General features: G+C 42.8%; 1 protein-coding gene across 1 annotated transcript in view; it reads left to right on the top strand.

Moving 5' to 3' along the window:
- Positions 1-6387: 6387 nt before the first annotated feature.
- Positions 6388-16907, top strand: part of ADCY3 (adenylate cyclase 3) — a 173437-nt gene continuing 162917 nt past the window's right edge. Inside the window, exon 1 of the mRNA XM_044290938.1 lies at positions 6388-8209. Within this exon, the coding sequence (XP_044146873.1) occupies positions 7526-8209 (684 nt within the window). The 5' untranslated portion in view covers positions 6388-7525. The remainder of the gene's footprint in view (positions 8210-16907) is intronic.

The raw sequence follows: 16907 nt of genomic DNA, 5'->3' as shown, positions 1-16907 counted from the left end.
TGAAAACACGGATGCTGCCCGTGTGCGTTCCTGAATTTGCAGCTCGGATGCAGACCAAAACAACGGTCGTGTGAAAAACTACAGCTCACTCTTCAAAAAGACAAGCCCTCCCGCAGCTCCTCCAGCAGAAAATTACTAGAGTTCTGGGCATCAGAATAAGGGCTCATGCACACGACTGGAAGTATTTTGCAGTCCACAAAACACAGATCGGCAAAAAATAAAATAAATGGATGACATCCGTGTGACATCCGTTTTTTTGTGTGAATCAGTTGTAACAATGCCTATCCTTGTCCGCAAAACGGACAAGAATAGGACATGTTCTATTTTTTGGAGGAACAGACTTGTGGACATACAGATACGGAATGCACACAAAGTCATTTCCGTTTTTTTTTGTTTTTTTAGGCCCCGTTGAAATTAATGGTTACACATATGGGCCGGAACGGACAAAAAATATGTTTGTGTGCATGAGCCCTAAGGTGACACAAAAAAATAAAATAAAATGTAATAAAAGATAAACTTTACAAATTTGGCATTGTCGTCATTGTACTGAACTGCAAAACCATAGGGCCATGTTGATGGAATTCTAAAAAATAAAAGTTATGGCAGGTATGAAAAAACTAAGAGGGTGATTTATGAACAGATGTACAGACGTGGACAAAATTGTTGGTACCCTTTGGTCAATGAAAGAAAAAGTCACAATGGTCACAGAAATAACTTTAATCTGACAAAAGTAATAATAAATTAAAATTCTATAAATGTTAACCAATGAAAGTCAGACATTGTTTTTCAACCATGCTTCAACAGAATTATGTAAAAAAATAAACTCATGAAACAGGCATGGACAAAAATGATGGTACCCCTAGAAAACACAGAACATAATGTGACCAAAGGGACATGTTAATTCAAGGTGTGTCCACTAATTAGCATCACAGGTGTCTACAACCTTGTAATCAGCCATTGGGCCTATATATATGGCTCCAGGTAATCACTGTGTTGTTTGGTGATATGGTGTGTACCACACTCGACATGGACCAGAGGAAGCAAAGGAAAGAGCTGTCTCAAGAGATCAGAAAGAAAATTATAGACAAGCATGTTAAAGGTAAAGGCTATAAGACCATCTCCAAGCAACTAGATGTTCCTGTGAGTACAGTTGCACATATTATTCATAAGTTTAAGATCCATGGGACTGTAGCCAACCTCCCTGGACGTGGCCGCAGGAGGAAAATTGATGACAAATCTAAGAGACGGATAATCCGAATGGTAACAAAAGAGCCTAGAAAGACTTCTAAAGAGATTCAAGGTGAACTTCATGCTCAAGGAACATCAGTGTCAGATCGCACCATCCGTCGTTGTTTGAGCCAAAGTGGACTACATGGGAGACGACCAAGGAGGACACCATTGTTGAAAACGAATCATAAAAAAGCAAGACTGGAATATGCCAAACTACATGTTGACAAGCCACAAAGCTTCTGGGAGAATGTCCTGTGGACAGATGAGACAAAAATCGAAGTTTTTGCCAAGGCACATCAGCTGTATGTTCACAGACGAAAAAATGAAGCATATCAAGAAAAGAACACTGTCCCTACTGTGAAACATGGAGGAGGCTCTGTTATGTTCTGGGGCTGCTTTGCTGCGTCTGGCACAGGGTGTCTTGAATCTGTGCAGGGTACAATGAAATCTCAAGACTATCAAGGAATTCTAGAGAGAAATGTACTAGCCAGTGTCAGAAAGCTTGGTCTCAGTCGCAGGTCATGGGTCTTGCAACAGGACAATGACCCAAAACACACCGCTAAAAACACCCAAGAATGGCTAAGAGGAAAAAATTGGACTATTCTAAAGTGGCCTTCTATGAGCCCTGACCTCAATCCTATTGAGCATCTTTGGAAGGAGCTGAAACATGCAGTCTGGAAAAGGCACCCTTCAAACCGGACACAACTGGAGCAGTTTGCTCATGAGGAGTGGGCCAAAATACCTGCTGAGAGGTGCAGATGTCTCATTGACAGTTACAGGAAGCGTTTGATTGCAGTGATTGCCTCAAAAGGTTGCGCAACAAAATATTAAGTTAGGGGTACCATCATTTTTGTCCATGCCTGTTTCATGAGTTTATTTTTTTACATAATTCTGTTGAAGCATGGTTGAAAAACAATGTCTGACTTTCATTGGTTAACATTTATAGAATTTTAATTTATTATTACTTTTGTCAGATTAAAGTTATTTCTGTGACCATTGTGACTTTTTCTTTCATTGACCAAAGGGTACCAACAATTTTGTCCACGTCTGTATGTACACCAGTTTTGTCGTACATCTGTTGCAGATTGCGGCGCAATCCGCAACTTTTTCCCCTTTTCCACGCCAGGTCTAAAAAAAGGGTGTGTGGTGTAGGCTGATCTCAGTGGAGGCTCCAATCCTGGTTTTGGCTCACAATCACTGATGGAAATCACTGACCAAACACTGATGTGTGAATAAGTCCCAAGGCATAAAAAAAAAACTGAAAATGTAAAAAATTTTTTACATTAAACATTTAACTAAAGCGGTTGTCCCACGAAAAATATTGTACAGTTTGCAAACCAGCTCCTGGATCTGAATCCTTTTGTAATTGCATGTAATAAAAAAAATTTGCATAGCCACTGAGCTATTCAATAAAATGTATCTGTATAGCGCCACCTGCTGTTAGTTTTTTCTTTTTTCTTTGACCTGCTCATTTATAAGGCCGCACATGATCAGTTTCCTCCTTCAACTTCCTCCTGAGCTGTGATAGGGAGAGCTGAGACACGCCCCCTTTGCTGTGATAGGGAGAGCTTGGACACGCCCCCTTAGCTGTGATAGGGAGAGCTGAGACACGCCCCCTTAGCTGCAACAGAGAAGACACGCCCCTTGAGCTTTCAGCTTGATATAAATCTAGCAGAGTAATGAATGTGGAGATCTCTGGATCCATGTGAGGTACAGGGCTGGTTCTAGCTTTGTTAGAAAGAGATTTCCATGTACTACATGATCTCTGATTCTCATTTTTTGCATTAGTCATGGGAGAACCACTTTACCATTAAATCAGGTTAGGGCTCATGCACACGAACATATTTTGTTTCCATGGCCATTCCGTTATTTTCTGGCCCGTATGCATAACCATTCACTTCAATGGGGCCACAAACAAAAACGGAAGTTACTCTGCATGGCCGTTCCACACCAAAAAATAGAACATGTCCTATTATTGTCTGCATAACGGACAATGATAGGACTGTTCTATCAGGGGCCAGATGTTCAGCAAAATGCGGAATGCAATACGGACGTCATCCGTATTTTTTGCGGATCCGTGGTTTGCGGACTGCAAAATACATACGGCCGTGTGCATGAGCCCTAACATGAATGAAAAACAAGAACACAGCAGAAAAACTTTTTTTTTTATTCATAATTTTTATATATCGAAAGTCTCAAAATAAATAAATAATGCCATCATATTTAGCATAATAGCGTTACCTTGTCAATTAACCCCTTCCCGACTGCCATACGGCTACATACGTGCTATTTGCACATACCCCGTGCAGATAGCACGTGTATAAACGTCATGGCAGCTCTTTAATCCAAGCGCTGCAAAACGCTTGGATTAAAGCTTCTGCCCCTGCACTGCTGCTGTCACCGACAGCATACAGTCCAGTAATGCCGGCAAAGGACATCACAAAAAGTGCAACACCAAGCGTTCAAAAAGGCGGATGTCTCACAAAATGGTACCAATAAAACCGTCGCCTCATCCCGCAAAAAATGAGCACCTACATAAGAAAATCACTTTAAAAAAAATATATATATATAGCTCTTAGGCCTCATGCACACGGCCGTTGTTGTGTCCCGTGTCCGTTGTTCCGTTTTCCGTGATTTTCTGCGTACCCATTGACTTTCAATGGGTCCGTGGAAAACTCGGCTAATGCATCTGCGTCCGTGATCCGTGTTTCCAGTCCGTGAAAAAAATAGGACCTGTCCTTTTTTTTTTTTTTACGGACAACGGTTCGCGGACCCATTCAAGTCAATGGGTCCGTGAAAAAACACGGAGGCACACAATATTGTCGTCCGCGTCCGTTTTTTTCCTATCATTTGCATGGCAAACTTGACTTAGATTTTTTTTTACTTTCCTTCATGTCTGGAGATCCTCCAAAAATAAAGGAAGACACACGGAAACAAAAACGGACACGGATCACGGAACAACGGAACCCCTTTTTGCGGACCGCAAAAAAATATTGTCGTGTGCATGAGGCTAAAATATAATTTTTTTGTTTCAAATATGCTATTATTGTGTTAAAGTGAAATAAATTCAAAAAGTATACATATTAGGTATCGCCGCGTCCGTAACAACCAGCTTTACAAAAATATCACATGTCCTAATCCCTCAGCTGAACACCGTAAAAAACAAAACAAAAAAAAGCCCAAAAAAGCAATTTTTTGGGTCCTCTTACATCACAAAAATTGCAACACCAAGCGATCAAAAAGGCGTATGCCCCCCAAAATAGAACCAATCAAACCGTCACCTCATCCCGCAAAAATTAAGACACTAACTAAGACAATCAGTCAAAAAATAAAAAAAAGCTATGGCTCTCAGACTATGGAGACACTAAAACATCTTTTTTTTGTTTCAAAAATGCTAGTATTGTGTAAAACTTCAATAAATAGTATACATATTATGTATTGCCACGTCCGTAACGATCTGCTGTATAAAAATGTCACATGACCTAACCCCTCAGGTGAACGCTGTAAAAATAAATAAATACTGTTCCAAAACAACCAATTTTTGGGTCACCTTGCCCCATAAAGTATAATAAATGTACCCAAAAATGGTACCAATGAAAACGTCAACTCTTCCTGCAAAAAACGAGCTCCTGCACAAGATGATCTGCAGAAAAATAAAAAAATTTTTAAGGCGTTCAGAAAATGGAAACACAAAAACATAAATTAAAAAAACTGCGCCAAAACAGGAATTTTTTTGTTGCCTTGCCTCACAAAAAACTTAATATAGAGCAATTAAAAATCATATGTACCCCAAAATAGCACCTTATCCCCTAGTTTCCAAAATGGGGTCACTTTTTGGGAGTTTCTACTGGAAGAGTGCATCAGGGGGGCTTCAAATGGGACATGGCATCTAAAAACTAGTCCAGTAAAATCTGCCTTCCAAAAACCATACGGCGTTCCTTTTCTTCTGCGCCCTGCCGTGTGCCCTTACATCAGTTTACGACCACATGTGATGTGTTTCTGTAAACCGCAGAATCAGGGTAATAAATATTGAGTTTTGTTTGGCTGTTAACCATTGATGTATTAAAGAAAAAATTGATTAAAATGGAAAATCTTCCCAAAAAGTGAAATTTTGAAATTTCATCTCCATTTCCTTTAATTCTTGTGGAACACCTAAAGGGTTAACAAAGTTTGTAAAATCAGTTTTGAGTAACTTGAGGGGTGTAATTTCTACAATGGGGTTATTTATGTAAGCCCCACAAAGTGACTTCGGACCTGAACTGGTCCTTAAAATGTGGGTTTTGGAAATTCTTAAAAATTTTAAGAATTGCTTCTAAAATTCTAAGCCTTCTAACGTCCTAAAAAATTAAAATAACATTTACATAATGATGTCAATATAAAAGTAAACATATAGGGAATGTTAAGTACAAAATATTTAATGAGGCATCACTTTCTGTTTTAAAAGCAGAGAAATTGAAATTTAGAAAATTGCAAATTTTTAATTTTTTGGGGTAAATTTGGGATTTTTTCATAAATAAAGGTGAAATATATTGACTCAAATTTATGACTATCATGAAGTACAATGTGTCACAAGAAAACAATCTCAGAATGGCTTGGATAAGTAAAAGTGTCCTAAAGTTAATAGCACATAAAGTGACACATGTCAGATTTGCAAAATTAGACGTGGACACGAAGGTGAAAAATGGCTTGGTCTTGAAAGGGTTAAGGTAAATGGGGAATGTAAAAAAATTCTGAATTTTAAGAATTTTTATCCATTGTAAAAAAAAAATATATATATATATAAATGACATGCTGACCTAATATAAATGAGGTAAATAAAAAAGTCCAATTACAAATCGTCCTAAAAATAAAATAAAAAGTTACAAAATGCGAAAAAGCAAATGCAAATTTTTTTTTCTCCTGTCCTTAACGGGTTAAGAAAATTGATAATAGCAATGCAATGTATGTATGTTACAGTGTGGCGGTATATAATACAAGAAATCCCTCTGGTAATGCAATCTCTCCTTCGCCTTTTTGTAATTACAGCTGTTTCCAGCAGGTGGTGCGCCGTGATCGCACCTCTTTACCTGTAGGTCCAGCTGTGTCCAGCAGGTGGCGCGCTGAATGCTAGGAACCCAGTATCCCACATCACAAGATATGAGGCTGGAGGAACAAGCAGCAAGAAGGGGGGGGAGGTTGTTGCAGGATGCAGCAGCAGCAGAAACAGCAGCAGCAGGAAAGATGGATGTGATGTAAATGCAAAACCTACAGCAAGAAGCCCTGCAAGGATTTTTTTTTGTGTGTGTGTGCAGAAGCCTCACCATCTGCCCCTGTCCGAACTGCACAGACCTGGGCTTGATGAAAAGACAGCAGCATTTGCAAAAGGGAGGTTTGCCTAAGAGACAGCTGGATGTAAGGCTGTGACATCTGCCCGTTCTCTCCTTTGTGTGATTCCCAGGAGAGGAGAAATCACAGATATTCCTACTATGGAGAAGATGAAGGATCCCAGTGTCCGGCTGTAAATGGAAATCTTCCCGGGATTGAGCATCGAGAGATGTAGAGATCCAGGATCTCGCCCTGTAATTCCTCACCTCACCTTGTTTTCTTATTTCCTCGCCTTCCGTCCACTGTTGCGTTTTACTCTTCTAATTCCCTATTAAGCGGTGGAGGGATGTTTGTCCATACGTGGTGCGATGTGAACATGCTGATTATTTTCCTTGGGCTTCTGTCACGAGTCGTGCCTGATTGAGGACACAAGATCCAGGCTTTGGGAGGAATTACATCCTGTTCTTTGATTAAAAAAAAACAAAAAAAACAACAGATTGCACAAGGAGGGAACCGAGCAAGACGATCGGAGAACATATGATTACGGGAAGAACGACATCTCCAGACTGCTGAGGAACCGGCGGTGCACCTGTCCTGGATGATTCGATAGGGAGATTTTTTTTTTTTTTTTAAGGATTTAGAAGTGGTGGTCGTGGCTGCCGCTTCTCCAATTGGCCTTAGGGTCTCTTGTCCATGTTCTTCTGGGTCTTATCAACCTCCAATTTATTGAAGGAACATCTGGCCTGGCATTGATAACCTCCTTAAGATGTATTCCTAGTCACCGGTAGATGTGGCGAGGTGCTCCGACTATCTGGTTCTGGGGGCCTGGAAATAAGAAGATGTTGCCGTGAACTCGAAGGAAAGCGGAACGTAACCCAAAGAAGATGAGTGTCGGCCATGGTGGATGGTCTTGAATTAGCCATGGACCTAGAATCCTGGGTCTGAGAAGTTCGGAGATCTTTCTGAAGGCAATCTACCAGCAATATCATTAATGGCAAAGATGCACCGGAATCGGGCCTTTTCGGAGCCAGAGTACTCAGCCGAGTATTCAGCGGACTATTCGGTCAGCTTGCCCTCAGACCCAGATCATGGCGTGGGGCGGACACATGAAGTGACGGTCCGAAGCTCGGGATGCTGCCTCTGCTTGCCGAGGTTTATGCGGCTGACGTTTGCACCAGAGTCATTGGAAAACCTCTATCAGACCTATTTCCGTCGGCAGCGCCATGAGACACTGCTGGTTTTGGTGGTCTTCGCTGCTCTTTTTGACTGCTATGTCATCGTGATGTGCGCCGTGGTGTACACCCAAGACAAGTTGGCTTCGACCTTGGTGGCAGTGGTTGGGCTGTTGGCGCACCTTCTTCTGTTTGTCCTATGCAAGTTTGGGTTGCTACCGGACCGCATTTCCCGCAAGTTTGTCCCCTACATCCTTTGGATATTGATTGCCGCACAGATTTTCTCTTACCTTGGCCTTAACTTTGCCCATTTCCACGAGGCCAGTGATACGGTCGGCTGGCAGGCCTTTTTTGTCTTCTCCTTCTTCATCACGTTGCCACTGCGTCTCACCCCCATTGTCCTGATTACCACCGTGTCCTGCGGAATACACACCTTAGTGCTGGGAGTCACCATAGCCCAACATCAGCAGGGTTCTATGGATACTAACGCGCTGTTACGCCAGGTAAGTGCTCGTTTGATGCCAACTGGAAGTTCTGATGGACTTAATAGATGGTGGAAAATCAAGCCACCACAAGTAATTCAAAATTGACATATCTATGAGGGGTTCTCCAGAGCTACAGGTCATTAATGTCTTGTATCATGTTCAAATTGTGGACCCCAAGCTCTGCTCTTGGGGGCCTGTGCTTTAATTTAGCACTTCAATGAACAAGAATAATTAGATAGGGTGTTCCTCTTCGTCAGTGTAGACATTCTATCCAAAGTAGGGCCCATAGCGTGATGAAACTTTGAGCATGTCCCATATTCTCTTCAATACACTTTTGACATAGTTCTGGAGGGCCCCTTCAATGTGTATTCATACTATATAGATGGCAGTCACATAAAGGGGTCAACTGGACACAGATTCTTAGAGCTGAGGACTAAAGTTACTCCTCATGGGTTATTCTTCTGGGATTGCTTGTTTAGTTAAGCCCTGCCCATGAGGAAGCCATGTGTGTAGATACTAAAGGACCATATGTATGCATTCGGCTTCCTGCGAAGTCGGAAGTATAAGGCCTCCTTCACACGAATGTAAGTGTCCCGTTGCCGTATTGCGGACTGCATATGTGGATCCGCAAAAAACGGGCACCGTTCCGTGTGCATTCCACATTACGGATGCGGACCCATTGACTTGAATGGGTCAGCAAATCCGGAGATGCGGAATGGAACACTACAGAGCACAATGGAGTGCTCCTGTGGTGTTCCGTTCCGTGCTCCTATTCCGTTTTTGCGGAACGGAGGGATCGCGGACCCCATACAAGTGAATTGGTCTGCGATCCACATGCGGACAGCAATTTGCGATCCACAGCATGGGCAGCACGTGTTCGTGTGAAGGAGGCCTAAGTGTCATATTTTCCTGGTGGACCCTAAAGTTATGCGACTTTTTTATTTTATCTGAGGATTACAAAGTAGCATCATTACAGGTATTGTTCAGTATTGATATTGCGCCACAATAATTGGGGTCGCTCGTGTGGAATTTTGTAATTTATGGTACGGGGGGGACAAAAAAATGAAATGTTATAATTGAATTTGGGCAATTGTTGGAAATTTTTTCCCTTGTAAGGCCCCTTTCACACGGGCGAGTTTTCCGCGTGTGTGCAATGCGTGACGTGAACGCATAGCACCCGCTCCGAATCCTGACCCATTCATTTTCATGCAGCCCTGGCCCCATAGAAGTGAATGGGGCTTCAGTAAAAAAAAGCGTTGCATCCGCAAACAAGTGCGATGCATTTTCTGCTGATGGTTGCTAAGAGATGTTGTTTGTAAACCTTCCGTTTTTTATCACATGCGTGAAAAACGCACCAAAACGCATTGCACCCGCGCAGAAAAAAACTGACTGAACTTGCTTGCAAAATCGCACGTTTTTAACTGAACGCATCCGGAACCCATTCGGACCTGATCCGTCACGCTCATGTGAAAGAGGCCTGAGGCCCAGAGACAGCAAACGTCATGCAGCACAATGATGGCCCGGTTCAGGAGGAGACTTCTTGCAGAATCAGTGGGAATTTTTGGATTTTATATATATAGTTTTGTTTTAATTTTTGTTTTGTTTTTTCCCATTTTTTTCTTTTCTTTTCATTTTTAATTTTTTTTTAATTTAGGCTTTATTTTCTTTGATTTAATTTTCATTATTTTTATTGTTTTTCTTCATTTAGTTTTTTTGCCATTTTTGTATTTTCTTTTCTTTTTTTAATTTATGCTTTATTTGATTTTCATTATTTTTATTGTTTTTCTTCTTTTTTTTGCAATTTTTTTATTTTATTTTAACTTTTAATTTTTTAATTTATGCTTTGATTAAATTTTCATTATTTTTATTGTTTTTCTTCATTTTTTTCATTTTCAGAAACGCTGTCTTTAGTATAAATGTATCACTCTTATCTCATAACTTGCTTTTCATGTATTCAATGAGGATGATTGCCGTGCCACGTCCATGGGTCACTTTAGTTAGTATACTCAGATATCACATCCATTATAGAGTTTCCTCCGAATAAGGCCTCATGCAAACGACCGTTTTTTTTTAAGGACCGCAAAAACAGGGTCCGTAGGTCCGTGATCCGTGACCGTTTTTTCGTCCGTGGGTCTTCCTTGATTTTTGGAGGACCCACGGACATGAAAAATGAAAAAAAAATCTAAGTCAAGTTTGCCATTGAAATGATAGGAAAAAACGGACACGGATCACGTCCACGGATCACGGACGACAATCTTGTGTGCATCCGTGTTTTTTCACGGACCCATTGACTTGAATGGGTCCGTGAACCGTTGGCCGTGAAAAAAATAGGACAGGTCCTATTTTTTTCACGGCCAGGAAACACGGATCACGGATGCGGCTGCCAAACGGTGCATTTTCCGATTTTTCCACGGACCCATTGATAGTCAATGGGTCCGCGAAAAAAAACGGAAAACGGCACAACGGCCACGGATGCACACAACGGTCGTGTGCATGAGGCCTAATAGACTTGAGGTCAGCATGAAACCCATGGGGGAGATTTATCGAAACTGGCGCTAAGAAAACTGGTTTAGTTGCCCTTAGCAACCAATCAGATTCCACCTTTCATTTTCCAAAGCTCCTTGGGAAATGAAAGATAGAATCTGGGTTGGTTGCTAAGGGCAACTATACCAGTTTCCTAAATCTCCTCCAACGTGTTGAGCTTATAATAGTGCCGGAGCGTTATAAGAGGAGCGGCAGATATGATTCAGACCTGAGATGGCTGATAACAGGGAGCAATAGATTGTATTCCCCTGTCCTACGGTGTTAGGGGGGTCACCCAGCTTTCTACAGACCCTGAATAGTGTTAAAATCGACATTGTTTTCTCACCCTTCTCTGTGTCAGTCTTAACTGTATATTCTTGCATTGTAGTCATGAAAGAGGAGGCTCAGGATGAGCAGGGCTATAAACTCCTCCCAGATGGGCAGTCTGCGGGGGGCCGTCTTCAGGAAATAATGAGTATATCTGAGGGCTCCCCCTCAGTCAGTGGCGACAGGTCTCATGTCTTCCCCCCAGTATACACATATGAAATACAATTAATTATTTTTAATACTGAATCTGATAATCTGAAAAACTCTGATAATCCGGCAACAATATGACAATTATCAGATCCCATTGATGTCGGATTAAAAGATTTGTGCCACACAGTCCAGAGGGCCCGGTAATCCAGCGACTACGCTTTTTACTGACTCCAGTAGACTCTGCTTTCCATAATCATCCGATAATCCAGACTATCTAATAATCCGGCACTGCTCCAGCACCACTAATGCCCACCCTGGAACACAGAAGTGATGGGGCCCCACAGTGGCAACTGAAATGAGGCCCCCCTTCCTGCAGTATGTATGTGATAGGTGCAACCTTATACTATCTCTCCTCCCCGTGAGAGCGTTCGCCCCACTTTCCTGACATACTCTGTGCTGCTTCCACTATATAATGTTGTCTATATTTATAAAGGTAGCACAATCCTCTTCTAAAATACTCTGCGCTGCTGTGGATCTGGCTCCTTCTACTATGTAACTCTAAGCCTGTGACCTCCCAGAAGATCAACACACTCCTCTCCTGAAATACTTTGTGCTGCTGGAGAACCTGCTCCTTCCACCTTGTAATACCTACTGTATGATCTTTACAAGATTCAGCACACCTCTCTCCTGAAATACTTTGTGCTGCTGGAGAACCTGCACCTTCCACCTTGTAATACCTACTGTATGATCTTTACAAGATTCAGCACACCTCTCTCCTGAAATACTTTGTGCTGCTGGAGAACCTGCACCTTCCACCTTGTAATACCTACTGTATGATCTTTACAAGATTCAGCACACCTCTCTCCTGAAATACTCTGTTCTGCTAGGGACCCTGCTTCTACTATGTAACTCTCAGGCCTCTTTCACACTACCGATTTTGTTTTCCGTTTCGTACTCCGTATGCATTCCGTTTCCGTATTTCCGTTTGTCCGTTCCGCTGAAAGATAGAACATGTCCTATTATTGCCCGCAAATCACATTCCGTGGCTCCCTTCAAGTCAATGGGTCCGCAAGAAAAACGGAACACATACGGAAATGCATCCGTATGTCTTCCGTATCCGTTCCGTTTTTGCAGAACCATCTATTGAAAATGTTATGCCCAGCCCAAGTTTTCCTATGTAATTACTGTATATGCTATATGGAAAAAATGAAACGGAAACACAACGGAAACAAAAAACGGTACAACAGATCCGTGAAAAACTGACTGCAAAACACTGAAATAGCCATACGGTAGTGTGAAAGAGGCCTCATTCTGTGATTTCCCACAAGATCAGCACACTCCTTTCCTGAAATACTCTGTGCTGCTGGAGAACTTGCTCCTCCCACATTGTAATGTATGATCGTTATAAGATCAGCACACTACTCCTGTAATCCTCTGTGCTGCTGGGGACTGTATTCCTTGCACTGCATAACCCTTCCGTCACCTCCTATAAAATCAGCCTACCCCTCTCTTAAAATTCTCTGTGCTGCTGTGGACCTGCTCCTTTTACTGTATAACCCTTAGTTTGTGACCCTCTGCCAAATCAGCACGCTAGTCTCTTAAATCCTCTGTGCTGCTGTGCACTCTGCTCGTTCCACTATCTAATTCTCAGCGTGTAAAATCCCTCCAGATCAGCACACTCCTGTTCTATTATTGGGCAGACTAGATGGGCCAAATGGTTCTTATCTGCCGGCGCATTCTGTGTTTCTGAAATCCTCTGTGCTGCTGTATATTCTTCCACTATGTAGCTCTCTGTTTGCTTTGACAAGATCAGCACACTTCTCTCCTGAAATCCTCTGTGCAGCTCTGTGCTCCACTCCTTCCACTATTTAGCTGTCTGTTCTCTGTTCTACTGAAATCCTCTGTGCTGCTGGGAGCAGGCTGATCTGGTGTTCTACCCCCCGGGGGTCACATGCGAGGCTGCAGCGTGTCTCTTGTGTGACTGCCGCTTCCTGTTTCTGCGCCGTCAAAGCTTCTAGAATCAGAACAATCTAAAAATAAGATATTTCCATGGACGTGAGAAGGAGACGTCTGCTGCCCCCTGTAGTCACCAAGAGGCCTCTGCAGCGGGGGGAGCGAAGGACCCCTGAGCCTCGGACCATGGATGAATGTGCTCGGAAAGTGACAACCTGAAATGAGGTCTGGAAATGTGCTTAGAAGAGTTGTCACCTCCCTTCCCCCACTCCTAAATGGCAGATCATACAGAGAGCAATATGCAGCAGGGGGCGACAGTGAGCACAGGAGAAAGTGTGCCCCCCAACCGTGCTGCATCCCCTGCCATGATGGGAAGGAGGGTTATAATGGCATAAACATCACAGGCTCGGATCCACTGGTCCTGAAAGCAGTATCGCATAGGCTTAGATACACTGACTCAGCAAACGGTATCACACAAGTTAGGCTTAGAGTCACTGGGGGAAATTGATCAATCTGGTGTAAAGTAGAACGAGCTTAGTTGCCCATAGCAACCAATCAGATTCCACCTTTCATTTTCCAAAGGAGCTGTCAAAGATGAAAGGTGGAATCTGATTGGTTGCTATGGGAAACTAAGCTCGTTCTACTTTACACCAGTTTGATAAATGACCCCCACTGGCTCCATAAACAATATCAGACATCATGGGCTTAGATACCAAGCTCAGCAGACAGTATCACACATGATAGGATTAGATACACAGCTCAGCAGACTGTATCACACATGATAGGATTAGATACACAGCTCAGCAGACAGTATCACACAGGATAGGATTAGATACACAGCTCAGCAGACAGTATCACACAGGATAGGATTAGATACACAGCTCAGCAGACAGGATCACACATGATAGGATTAGATACACGGCTCAGCAGACAGTATCACACATGATAGGATTAGATACACAACTCAGCAGACAGGATCACACAGGATAGGATTAGATACACAGCTCAGCAGACAGTATCACACATGACAGGATTAGATACACAGCTCAGCAGACAGTATCACACATGACAGGATTAGATACACAGCTCAGCAGACAGGATCACACATGATAGGATTAGATACACAGCTCAGCAGACAGTATCACGCATGATAGGATTAGATACACAGCTCAGCAGACAGTATCACACATGATAGGATTAGATACACAACTCAGCAGACAGTATCACACATGACAGGATTAGATACACAGCTCAGCAGACAGTATCGCACATGACAGGATTAGATACACAGCTCAGCAGACAGTATCACACATGATCGGATTAGATACACAACTCAGCAGACAGTATCACACAGGATAGGATTAGATACACAGCTCAGCAGACAGTGTCACACATGATTGGATTAGTTACACAGCTCAGCAGACAGTATCACACAGGATAGGATTAGATACAAAGCTCAGCAGACAGTATCACACAGGATAGGATTAGATACACAGCTCAGCAGACAGTATCACACAGGGTAGGATTAGATACACAGCTCAGCAGACAGTATCACACATGATAGGATTAGATACACAGCTCAGCAGACAGTATCACACAGGATAGGATTAGATACACAGCTCAGCAGACAGTATCACACAGGATAGGATTAGATACACAGCTCAGCAGACAGTATCACACGGGATAGGATTAGATACACAGCTCAGCAGACAGTATCACACATGATAGGATTAGATACACAGCTCAGCAGACAGTATCACACAGGATAGGATTAGATACACAGCTCAGCAGACAGTATCACACAGGATAGGATTAGATACACAGCTCAGCAGACAGTATCACACAGGATAGGATTAGATACACAGCTCAGCAGACAGTATCACACAGGATAGGATTAGATACACAGCTCAGGAGACAGTATCACACAGGATAGGATTAGATACACAGCTCAGCAGACAGTATCACACAGGATAGGATTAGATACACTGGCTGGTAGCACATATATCCCAAGTGAAATCATCCAAATAGTTACACCTGTGCTGGACGTCATTGTCACTGCGCTCGGCTAATGCTGTCTGTCATGTGCATCTCTCTGCTGACAATAACAAGTGTAAATGAGCGCGTATGAGAGCGCCGTGTAACTAATTACCCTGAACGGGCCCCCGGAGAGCCCTTACAGCATCCCCCAGGGGCCACAGCACCTCCTGTCTTCTAGACTTCTCAACCTGAGGCTGCTGACAAAAGATGGGGGGGATCCGCTGTGACATCATTTAAAGGAGCACCTTACGCTGACGTCGACTCCATCTCTAGGGGTGCCATATAATACAACCACGCCCGGCCGTGCACCTCACACGGATCCAGAGATCTCCCCATTCATGGCTTTAATTGCTCTGCTAAATCAAGCGGACAGCTCAGGGGCGCGTCCTTTCTGCTGCAGCTCAGTGGGCGTGTCCTTTCTACCGCAGCTCTCTCCCTATCACAGCTCAGAGGGCGTGTCCTTTCAACCACAGCTCTCTCCCTATCACAACTCACGAACTGAGAGGCGCGCCCACCACAGCCAGGTGGACAGACATATAAGGTAACGAGCAAACAGCAGGTGGCGCTATACAGATACATTTTATTGAATAGCTCAGTAACTATACAACATTTTTTATTACATGCAATTACAAAAGTATTCAGATCCAGACGCTGGTTTGAAATATTTTTTTATGAGACAACTCCTTTAAGGTCTGTTTCACCCCCAGTGGACATTATATTGACTCCCCGTGTTTAGGGGCGTGCCCCATCTCCCCTTGCATTGTCTCTTGTACAGACCGCCGTCCTCTGGATGATGCATAGATGCTTTCTTGTATATGAATGATGCGCGGTCTCTATACGAGCCCCAAAGTAAATATTGTATAAGTAACTTATAGGAAAGTCAGCGGCGTTGAGGCTCAGCGCGGAATGTGACTGGTTTCCATTTCAGGGGCAGTAGTTTATACAGTACATTATAATGTCGTCATATACACTCACCAAACACTCTTGTGCCTTACATATCATAGATGGTGCCAAGTACGAGCAGGATTTCATATACAATGCATTGGGAAAGTCTTCACACCCTTTCACTTTCCTCACATTTTGTTCTCTTGCTCCTCGTGCCATCAGTTCCCCCCATAATGAGAAAGTGAGGGCAGAATGGTAGAAATGTTTGATCATTTATTTAAAAGGAAAAACTAAAAATCTCACATTGACATAAGTATTCACACCCTGTACTCAGGACATAAGTGTTCACACCCTCTACTCAGGACATAAGTGTTCACACCCTCTACTCAGGACATAAGTGTTCACACCCTTTACTCAGGACATAAGTATTCACACCCTGTACTCAGGACATAAGTGTTCACACCCTTTACTCAGGACATAAGTGTTCACACCCTCTACTCAGGACATAAGTGTTCACACCCTTTACTCAGGACATAAGTATTCACACCCTGTACTCAGGACATAAGTGTTCACACCCTTTACTCAGGACATAAGTGTTCACACCCTTTACTCAGGACATAAGTGTTCACACCCTTTACTCAGGACATAAGTGTTCACACCCTTTACTCAGGACATAAGTATTCTTTTTCTCAGGACATAAGTATTCACACCCTTTACTCAGAACATAAGTATTCACACCCTTTACTCAGGACATAAGTATTTACACCCTTTACTCAGGACATAAGTATTCACACCCTTTTCTCAGGACATAAGTATTCACACTCTTTACTCAGGACTTAGG

Source organism: Bufo gargarizans, chromosome 4 (assembly GCF_014858855.1).
Source record: "Bufo gargarizans isolate SCDJY-AF-19 chromosome 4, ASM1485885v1, whole genome shotgun sequence".
Taxonomy (NCBI): domain Eukaryota; kingdom Metazoa; phylum Chordata; class Amphibia; order Anura; family Bufonidae; genus Bufo; species Bufo gargarizans.
This window is presented reverse-complemented; position numbering and strand designations above follow the sequence as displayed.